Raw genomic sequence first — 10,965 nt, forward strand, 5'->3', positions numbered from 1 at the left:
GCGTAGGCTAGTGTTTCTCTGCTATCTCTTATCTCTCCACAGCACGTTTCTTTTCCTGATAAACTGATTGGATGAAGGAGCAGTGAAGGTTAAAAATGACCAATGTCATTCCTACCAGTCTGCCCGACATTGCACTGCGTCAATTTACACCAAAAGGTGCACTACACAGCTACACAAATACAATCTACTATTGGCCATCGAGGTGTAAATGGGATTAATTGCCCTAATAGAATAAGTATCAACTGAGACAAAGTGACTTTATTAGCCCAGGGAAAATCAGCCATCTTTACTGCTGCCTTATATCTATGAGCTGGCGGTGAAATACTCCCATAGGAAAGAAGACAGGGGAACTCAAACCAGCGTGCACAATCCACAGCCTGACAGCTGCGGCACTAGATCAGACAGTGAGTGATGCCCTGCAGCACCATTAAAGCAGATACAAAGGGAGAAGATGGGAGAGATTTGCCTGCAGCTGTAGTTAATCAGCTGTCAAACCCACTGTCAATCCCAGCTCATAAGCAGAGCTGTAACACGTAGCGACAGAGGCAGGTTAATGGTGTCAGCATGTCCACTGAGTGTGTTTCCTCCTCTAGCAGGTTAACTTGCCGTGCGATTACTCTGGTGGCCACACACTCCTTCTGTCTGAACCCGTAACCTCCTCTGTCTACAGCCTCTACCTCTCACTACCACCGCGTTTGATTGATACAGTCCTTTCTGCAGGCGTGCACCTCATTTGATAGCGTCTGTCTGTTAGTGATTCCCAGCTGATGTTTCCACCACAACAACTCACTCAAAACTTATTTTAGAAAGTTCAGTCTTGATGTGAACAAAATAAGTATCCTCTCAAACATCTCAATGTTGTGTTGTACAGCTTTTTATGCATTTATATGTAATGAACTCTTGTACACTGCAGGACATAAAACTATTCAGGGTCTGTCGTACATGACTGGGAAACATGTACAGGTACATGACCACTGAATAAACAAACAGCTCCGCACTAATTACAAGGAGGCAGCAGATAAGGTGAAGTACAAAAACGAGATTGAAAAGGCAGTTGAGAGAAATGGCAAGGGAAAGGAAACTAGAGCTTTGCAAAACATTATGCTTCTGATCTTTTATCTGCTGATATTTGAACTTACTCATTAACATGGCTATGAAGCCTTAATGGCTAATCGAGAAAACATATTTAATTTTTTACACCACCTTCTGATCTCCTATAATTGGCTACTAATTACCGACACTGAGTCCCTGCATGTACTGATTAACATTTCATTTACAAACACCTCAGTGACAATATTTGAACAGAATCAGAAATCATATACAGTCTATTCTTTATTAAAAGATCTGTCAATTACTGTGGGAGTGACAAAATGTTCTAATCCTAAAATGAATGATTAATCAGGAATATTACAGCCACAGTTCAGGTACAGCACTCGCCTGTGCCAGGCCATGGAGGGCGCCATTATATCAGACAGGCATCAGCAGCTCTGGCTACATGATATCAAGAACCTCTGACAGAGGACCATTATACTAGTAGATGTTAAAAATAAGATACACTGTAAGCAATGCAGTAACCCAAATTACAGTTACTCTATCATAAAATATACTAGGTAATTAGTAATATTGCCTAATAGTAGAGAAATATCCCACCCAAACACACATACTGTATATAACTCACTAATTTAAGTACTACAGATTAAGACAAATTACTGTACCACGTAGGAACAAAATTTCATTAAAAAATGCATGATTCCAACAAATTGTATAATAAACTGTTATCCCATATAAGCTGAGGAGTAATGAGTAAAACTGGAGCTAAGGTCACCCTGTCCCTTAACTGTTCCTGCCCAGAACATGTTGCATGTTGGGTAACAGCCAGGTAAGATAAGTTGTGTTTTAGAGAGTCAACATCGTACTGTGCTGTATACTGTAGAGTGACAATCAAAGCAATGTTATCAGCCTGATTTTATCAGCTCTAATGACACATTATTGGGGGGACAGGGAAGGAGAGAGAGAATAGTGGGGATTACGCATGGGTAACATAAGAATGACAGACAGGGACATAGACAGAGGGACCAACACACATTACTTAACACACACACACACACACACACACACACACACACACACACACACACACACAATAAAATGTTCTCCCTGCCCTCAGTAGCTAAATTAAAGGGTTCACCCAAGGTGCTTCATATGAAACGTAAACCCAGCATCTCTGAAGGGGTCCAGAGATATCCAGATGTCCTGGTTTGTCCAGTCAGGATATCTCAGCGTCTTCTGCTTAGATTCTTTTCTTCTGCTTAGTCTTTTTAAAATCTGTTTCTTGCACGTTGCCCAGCTTTATTTAACAGACCCACTATCCCCAAAACAACTGACTCACAAATCTTCATTAATTTCTCAATATCTCTGAGAGCGAATTGTTGTGGTGTTATCGGTGTGTTTAAAACACCAGCAGTTATATTAGGATATTCTTGTAAAATCAGATAAGGGTGCATGCATTATTCAGTGACTGTAGGCGCCAAGCAATTCATCCCATATTATTTCATTTTAAGCCATTAGTAAATGTATGAGATTGTCGAGCCGAAATGGCCCAGATATGAAACCCATTTAATTCATAGGTCTTCAGAAATAAAGATACAGTGTGGCTGCATTATTCGGCAGAGGTGTTTTTTTTATTTTTTATTATTACCTGCTGAAAACTGCATCTCCTCCTTTCTCAGACCAGGTATTCATGTATTATTCCGCTCTCATGGAATCTCACCTAAATATTGACTTTCTTTATATCACATGACCGCTGGGGGGCTCCGTAGTGACGCGAGTTGTAATAGTTAACTAGGCGACTTGCTTTACAAAGAAGACACTGCCTGACACTCACCTGAAGTTACCTACCTACTACAACATAACCGTTAACCTTTACATATTAATAAATACACATTTAATCAACTTAAGACAAAACAATAAAAAAAAAATCGTCGGAATGAGTCCAACCAATTACAGCCGCGTCCGCCGATCACATGATACCGTCCAGCAACGTCATCTCCCCGCGACTCCCTCTGACGCATAGGTCCATGTGAACAGTATTCATCAAAGTTATCGTTTTTTTACAGGTAAGTAACGCATCACGATGCTGATGAGCTCTGCCTGAAACCTGCTTTTGTAAATAAAGCTCAGTGTCGAGAGGGGAGACGAGTCGACGCGGCCCTGGGCGGCTGCGTTTCACGGCGGTTCTTCCTTCTTGCGACAAGGTCAGGTTTTAACGTTACATGTCAGGTGAAACATCCCTTCTTCCGGCCCCCGGGACATCGCCTTCACAGCAGGAGAGGCGTCGTTTCAGCCAAAGTTACTGTCACAAATATATAGCAGTTCTCAAACGTAGCCACGTCATTGTCATTGTGTGCCTTAGATAAGTCGCTGCGTTATGGGTTACACAACCGGTACAGCCATTACACTACATAAGCGCCCTGTGTCTACCACCAGAGAAAGATGGTTTAAGCATTTTTTTTAGACATGAAGGTGAATCTGTGACTGTTGCTAAAGTAAATAGAGCAAATGAAGGTTCAGCTCATTGTTGACATGATTCTTTCCTTTAGATTTGATCTGGGAGGATGACGCCGGCTGCTGAATTGTCATAAACCTTTTCTCTCCTCTTCCACCTGTGGCCACTGTCTTGTCTCTCGGACACAATGGCCAGCCGCCTCTTGGGCAGATATGCCCGTCTGCTCTGCAGGGCCTCCTCCCAGGCTGCTGCTGCCGCCCGACTGCCTCTGCCCGTGCTTTCACCTGCAGAGGTGGTGAGGGCTCAGGGCTGGCCATGGGTCACAGAGAGGTTAATGTGTGAGGGGAAGACAGTTACCAAGGATGACCTCTTTCCAACCGTACCTACACTCACCCAGCTGGACGAGTTGGTGGATAATGCAGCGGTGCCAGAGGAGGTCCTGCTGGCCTGGAAAGAGCATGGAGGAAATAGTAATCAAGCTGCTAATGCCCTGATGAAGTGGACTGTGTTGGTGATAAAGACGAAGGGCAGATTTAAGGAACTGATGGTGGATTCAAGGCTACAGGATATGATGAATACTTTATCTCAGGAGGTAAGGGAGCCAGACATAGAGGTGAACTGGCGCAGTCATCATGTAAGATCATTAACATCTTATCCAAGCCTTTGTGCCTCTTTGTTGAGATTAATTACTCATTTATGTGGGGTGTTTTTCTTTCAGGTTTCTTCAGTGTGGAACAGCAATCTAGTGTCTGCCTTGCGAGCTCTCTGGGTCATGGATGTACCCTCTACTGATTCACTACTAAGTTCTATCCAGACAGAGGTCCTGTGGCGAGTGCGCAGGCTAACCACTAAGCAGCTGGGCTACCTGGTGGACTGGGGAGCAAACAGGAAGGGACAGCAGGATGTGGCACTGGTGAATGCTGCATTGAAACAACTAGAACTGCGCTGGACTGAAATCGCTGATACTAGAACTGTGACTGGACTGATCTCCAAAGGACAACGCATGTCACCTACTTTGATGGACAGATTAGAGGACAAGGTATCAGAGTTAATAACTTCCATCACAGTTGAACATGTAATCTCAAAGTTACTGTATGTAATAGACGTGGTAGTTTGGGAGCAGAATGTGAATTACTGTCTTTAAAAGCCTGACGCTGTTTTCCTCTGCAGAAGTAATTTACGTGCCAAAAGACTGTGGAAAGGAGATGTCACATATGTGTTTAATAGTTAAAAAATGTGAGCATGTGGTAGAAAAAGTAATGATGAATGATGAAGTGTCCAGACTAGAATATATCTAAATCATTATCTGTGGAGTGGCAGTCCGGGGAAAGGTCTAAGAAAGTCTTGTGCACATAAATAAAACATCCAATTATCTTTGAAGAGGACATTTTGGAACATAAATCTAACCTTAACCTATGAGAGTTTCAGATGATGGTACAATTGGTCCATAATCCTAAACCACAGTAATAACCTTCTACTTTTATCTCTTGCAGGCGTTGGAGCTTGCAGAGGGCTTCTCAGCAGAAGAGATCCGCAAAGTCTGTCAGTCTTTGGCAACTCAGAGTCGCAGATGTGTCCCCCTGCTCAGAGCTCTGTCCTACCATCTTCTCCAGAAGCCTTCGTCAGAGTTCACCACTCCCCTCATAATGGACATGGCTTTTGCTTATGGTAATGATATTATAAGATAGCCTCTAGCATTAAAGGCATGCATACACAAAATTAACCTATGCCAAATTTCAATCTAGACCTATGACCAGCTAGACCAGCTATTGTGAGCTTTTATTCTTCAAAGTTCTGACGGTACCAAAGGTTCTCTTACTTGACCTCTTAAATAGCACACATACAATGTTTGAATGTGCCGACCCAAGCCTCCCCTGAGTTACAGGGTAATAGCTGGGGGGACATCATCCCTGTCTGGAGGTGCTTTATTTAGTTAGGTTTAACACTGAAAAGCTGAGCTTTTCTGAGGTTATATATCAGATTTTTGTCATGTCAGTAGCTTTTGTTGGTAACATTTTGTTTTGTCAGTATTAATTTAGACAAACTGAAAACACAATTTTTAAACCTGATTAATCGAATGTTATGCAAGGCTAGTGGCAAAAAAGCTCATGTTTGAAGCTTGATGTCTTGTGCAAATCAGAAGGGATTCGAGCACTGTCTGCTCAGTAACATACTGCACGGTGCTAACAGTATCATCTTTCTCTTTGCTCCTCTGTAGGGAAGCTGAATTTCCATCATTCTCAGGTATTTCAGCGAATGGCCTCAGAGTTGTTGCCCAGAGTCCCTGAGCTCAGCTCTTTTGATGTTACACGCTGTGCTAAATCACTGGGCTTCCTCAAGTGGCTCCACATCCCTCTCTTTGAGGCCTTTGCAGTGGTCAGTCCTACACCTAAGACTAACTCTAATTCATCTGATTTTAACAAGTGCTTAATCTCTAACTGCAGATAAACAAATATTTTTCTTACTCATTGTGTAACTTTGTCTCTGTTCATTTTTCACCAGCACTTCAGAGCAAACAGTGAGAAGTACAGTGTTCTGCAGCTTTGTAATCTGCTCATGACTTTTGCCAGACTGGGCTTCCAGCCCAGCAGTGGAGAAGAGCTCTTCAGCAAGGTAGTAATGGCATTAAAGGCTGTCTGTTGGCTGTACATGGTTGTTCTACTTCCTTCATTGACTGTATCGTCTGCGTGTGCTATTTTGTGTATAGGTTCACTCTGTGCTGGAGGAGTCTCTCTCCCGTCTGGAGCCCTTCCTGCGGACAGATGTGGTTTGGTCTCTGTGTGTGCTACAGCAGGCAAAGCCTCACTACCTCATCCCACTCACACAACAAAATCACATTACCAAACTGTCAGGTAAGACACGTAGCCGTGGGTGTTTATCCTGTTTGTTTTTGATGTGAATATTTACAGTGAATTTATAAATATGCAGATACACCCACAAATTGCTGCATACATCACTGTCAGAACTTCAGGAGGAAAGTACCTGCTTCTCTGAGCAGGGGGAGGCTGGTGAAAGTTGTTCAGGCACCTGGCCTTGAGGCACAAACATTACAACATGACATTAGTACACCTAATCAGGCTGTCAAATTGATAATTAAGAATGACATATTTCTAATTAAATAAAAGCCATAAATAATAATAATAATGATGATAATGCCCACATTTTATGAAATTGGACCTTTACATTTGCACTCCTGGAATATATTTCACTATTCTTATTAGCCCACAGGGCTCACAGTAACATAGTTAAAATAAGCTTGGTTGAATGAGTCAATACTTTTGTCCTGCATCAGACATTCCCATTTTATCATGGGTTACTAGGCCCAAGTGTGGGTGATATTTTGTTTGGGAACATAAAATAGAAATGATATGACTCATATATGCATTCTTTTGAAATACTATGACCTCTCTCAGGACTCCTCTCTTAGGAGCTGAAGGCCAAAATACTATTCTGGCTCAGTAGGTGGCAGTGCAGCACCAATAGATTTCTGGTTAGAAAGGCACATCAATCCCATTTTCTTCCAGATATAAAGAATAGCACTGATTGCTAAAACATTCTTCTTGGTTTTTTCTGTCTACAGAGGGCAATGCAGCTCGAGTGGAGAGCTATCGGCTGAAGCTCCTTCACATAGCTGCTACTCTCCACTTGGAGCACCCAGGTTCCTCAGATTCAGATACTCCATCCTCCCTGACTACCCCATCTGTTCTGGCCAGCATCTCCCCAGTGCAGAGCAGTCTAAGAGAGGCATTACAGAGTTTGGTGGGTGGGAGGACAGAGGCCCTTCGTACTGGGGTTGATACTGTGTATGGATGGACTATTGGTAAGGGACCAAGGTAGATCATAAATATACTGTCAGATTATACTCTTAGTCATGCTGTCTGTTCCTTTCATTTCTGGAGATTTACACGGCATGTACGGTGAAAGCAATATTTAACACAGTTCTTTTTCAGATGGTGAGCTGGTAGTGGATTGTGACAACAAACCCGTTGACATGTTGATGCTGAAAGCCCCTCATCTACGCAGCGGAGGAGGAGACCAGGCTTTACCTGCTGGCTCACGCCGGTGAGTCATAGAAGCATGCCTAGGTTGTTAAAGATTTTTTTTTTCTCTTGCTGTCTTGGGTCTATTTGCTCTCTGTTTCACTCATCTGTGTCTGTGTTTTTTCAGGATTGCCTTCTTGGCTTGGGAATTTCCCAACTTTGGCTCAAAGAGTAGAGACCTTCTGGGGCGGTTTGCCATGATGAAGCGACATCTTCAGTTGGCTGGCTTCATCATAGTGGAGGTAGGGGGAGGCAGGAGGTGGGATAAGCCAGCTCTGCAATAGTGGTTGTCATGGTGGTTTATATACTTCAAAGTAAAAGATTCTTTTTTTTTTTTTTTTAAAACAGTGATTTATATTTATATATATATATATATATATATATATATATATATATATATATATATATATATATATATATATATATATATATATATATATATATATATATGTATGTATATATATGTATATATATATATATATGTATGTATATATATGTATATATATATATATATATATATATATATATATATGTATATATATATATATATATATATATATATATATGTATATATATATATATATATATATATATGTATATATATATATATATATATATATATATATATATATATATGTATATATATAGGGTGAACTGAGCTATTTGGCTTCTAGATCAGTTTTCCATCACACACACATCAAAGCCAATTGAAAAAGAAACTGTCTGATGTGTTGTGTTTGCTGTGATAGTCAGTGAACAGAGGCAGAGAAGCTGCGCTGCTGCTGCTGCTGCTGTATCTGACAGGCTAAGTCCATGCAAACAATGGACCTAATACTTTTGTATAGCTGAGAGTCAGGTGGGTCCCGCTGCAGTCAGTGGTATAAATAGAGCTCCAGCTGCAGCTCTGCCTCATCTAGGCCAATCCAAGCACTCTCGCTCTCATCTAGAACAATCTCCTGAGCCAGTTGTAGCATCACGTCCGTCTCAGGTTTGCAGTGTTAAATGTGTTGCATTAAAAATAGGACAATAAAATGATTTTTACAGTTGTGTTCGCTTCTTAAGCACTCACAGAGTTTTGGTAATGAGGAGGTATTTGCTTATTAACCTTTTAAAGAAATGTTTTATGAACCTATCCTTTTTGTCCTCTTTCAGGTGCCATATTATGAGTGGCTGGAGTTGAACACAGACTGGCAGAAACTGGCATACCTGAAAGATAAAATGGGGAAGGCTGTGGCTGAGGACATGGCCAAGTGAAGTCTTGATCAAAATTTTGCAGGCTCAGCTAAATCAGAGCTTTCCAAACCAAATGGGACCACAGGGAACACACACATACACCCACGTTCACACTTAGAATGGAGCAGCACTGCAGGAGAACTCTCCCATTCTTTGTCGGAAAAAAAAATATATTTTCACTCTGGTTCCCTTGGCAACGTGCGGGGCTTTCCCTGTTTCCATGGTGATGATAAGCAAGAGTTTTGGAGCCAGAGAGAGACAGAAATAAACACAACAATGTTCAGTTGAAATGATATGATCAAGGACAAGTCTGACCCGCAAAAACTGAAGCACCTGGGCCATTTGTAGAAGTTCGGCCAAAATGTTGTGCTTAATATCAGCATGTGAATAGATTGGAATAATTTAACTATCTCTGTGAATGTGTCTGGAGTCAGCTTGTGATGGAATAAATTGTTTTATTGCTGTTTTTGTTCCCACTTCTGTTATTTCTCATAAGATTGACTATAGATTAAGGATGTAGGGCTATGTGCGTGTGATACATTTGCACATTGTCTCAAGGGTTGTACACAGTAAATTAGATTGTATTTGGTGTGGTATTCAGAGCAAGGATGCTTCATTTCACATCTAACTGCTAGTTCGCACATCTCTCTGGTGTGTGTAAAGTGCATTAGTATATTTAGCAAATATTTATTGGATCAGCAAAGAGCAACAACTTGTTACTGTGTGCATCCAGAGGTTAATTTATTTCTTCCTCGCAGCCCGAATTTAGTTAGCAAAGAAATTAAAATCAATAAATACACCAAGTTTGGGTTACAGCCAAAGTTGTGTTAAAAAGTTTAATTTCTTTAAGTACTCCTTATCTTTTGTTCATGTGCATGTTTGTTGAAGAACAGCATTATCATCAAGGGACAAGGTGAGATTCTCAGATGAACCCTTTGTCGGCCTGAAACTGCTTACACAACATCATGGGCAGCAGCAGCACTCTGACTTCACAGCCTGCTAAGTGGCAGAAAGAAGAAAGCTGACTAATGCGAGCCGGGGTAGAGGAGAGAAAATGAGTTAAACTGAGTGGGAGCCAAAGGATAACATAAAGCCAGAATGGGAAATGAGGTAACAGGAAACAAAGAACACGAAAATTAATTGTTAATCTGATAAACCATCACATGATCTAGAGGCATCCTACTTCCTGATATTCAGGGATTAATCAATCAATCAATCAATTGATGCACTGTTGACAAAGAGCCCGGCTAGCACTTCCACTATTAAGCTCCTTGGTCCCAGTTTCCCCTTTCTGAAGGTTATCATAGGCAGTGTGTGTTCAGACAATGCTAAGTAACAAATAATATAGAAATATTTCACATTGGAAAGTTTCCTAGTTAATAAAGGAAACAGCTTTATTGATCCCTCAAATATAAAAATGAAAAAAAACAACAACAGTATTTTAAGATGAAAAAATGTTGTGTCATTCAGTAGTGCTGAAATATATAATCATCTTGTTCCTACTCCGCCTCTGACTGATACCTGAGGAGTGCTGCTGTGCACAGGACGAGTTGAGAACCCACGAACACCTTTTTTTCTTTTTGTAAGCAGTGAGCTTGTCAGCCGCTTTATTTGTTTTTGTTGACGTCAACCAGATCGCACGGAAGCTATTAGACATTATCCAGTAAAGCAGCAATCACTTCTGCTGAGCTGGCACTCTATAATGGGAAGTTTTAGGTTGTCATGGAAACAGCCATTACTGATGATTTGGCTCAGTGCTGCCGCCCCCCATATCTCTTTCTATTTCTGTCTATTTTTGCCCTCACTTGTTATCCATAAAAGTAGAGGAAAACTGAGGAGAACATGCAAGAGTGCTGGAGAGGTGGCTAAGATGGAGAAGACAAACAGATGCTCTAGTTGCCCTTGGGGGAATTGTCTCCCTGTTGATTCCTCGGGGATGCAATCAGAACCGGAGGCAGAAGGTCTAATTAGCAGAGTAGTTTTAAGTTTCACCTCAGCTCTTATGACTCTCTGTATTTTAAGTTTCTCTTTCTTCTGTTTGTTTTGTTTTACTTGAAACAGCCCCCTCTTCTTCATTTCTCCACCCTCCCCTTGTTTTTGCAGTACCTGTACTTTCCTTCAAAGTTGAGGGCAGCACTGAGGGAGCAATGGAAATCTGCTGACATCATCTCCCAAGATCCAGTCATT

General features: G+C 41.3%; 1 protein-coding gene across 3 annotated transcripts; it reads left to right on the plus strand.

Annotated features, from left to right (window-relative positions):
* Positions 1-2,990: 2,990 nt before the first annotated feature.
* tbrg4 (transforming growth factor beta regulator 4) lies at positions 2,991-9,242 on the plus strand. 3 transcript variants are annotated; one of them, XM_071468172.1, is made up of 11 exons: positions 2,991-3,116; positions 3,600-4,097; positions 4,224-4,544; positions 4,999-5,173; positions 5,724-5,881; positions 6,008-6,118; positions 6,213-6,357; positions 7,086-7,325; positions 7,456-7,567; positions 7,673-7,787; positions 8,698-9,242. In XM_071468172.1, exons 2-11 carry the CDS (start codon positions 3,693-3,695, stop codon positions 8,797-8,799), a joined length of 1,884 nt encoding a protein of 627 aa, XP_071324273.1. In that variant the 5' UTR covers positions 2,991-3,116; positions 3,600-3,692; the 3' UTR covers positions 8,800-9,242. The 3 variants fall into 3 exon arrangements, with proteins under 3 accessions (XP_071324273.1, XP_071324275.1, XP_071324274.1); XM_071468173.1 differs by having other exon boundaries at positions 3,068-3,254; XM_071468174.1 differs by lacking the exons at positions 7,673-7,787; positions 8,698-9,242 and having other exon boundaries at positions 7,086-7,338.
* Positions 9,243-10,965: the final 1,723 nt, after the last annotated feature.

This window comes from Trachinotus anak, unplaced genomic scaffold, assembly GCF_046630095.1.
Source record: "Trachinotus anak isolate AG129_WGS33_773 ecotype Australia unplaced genomic scaffold, CSIRO_AGI_Tana_v1 ptg000032l, whole genome shotgun sequence".
NCBI lineage: Eukaryota > Metazoa > Chordata > Actinopteri > Carangiformes > Carangidae > Trachinotus > Trachinotus anak.

Excerpts from the sequence above, each read along its gene's own strand:
- tbrg4 (XM_071468172.1), top strand. The coding sequence starts at position 3,693 with ATGGCCAGCCGCCTCTTGGGCAGATATGCCCGTCTGCTCTGCAGGGCC. Across the intron at positions 4,545-4,998 it reads TGGACAGATTAGAGGACAAG|GCGTTGGAGCTTGCAGAGGG; the intron begins GTATCAGAGTTA and ends TATCTCTTGCAG. Across the intron at positions 7,788-8,697 it reads CTGGCTTCATCATAGTGGAG|GTGCCATATTATGAGTGGCT; the intron begins GTAGGGGGAGGC and ends GTCCTCTTTCAG.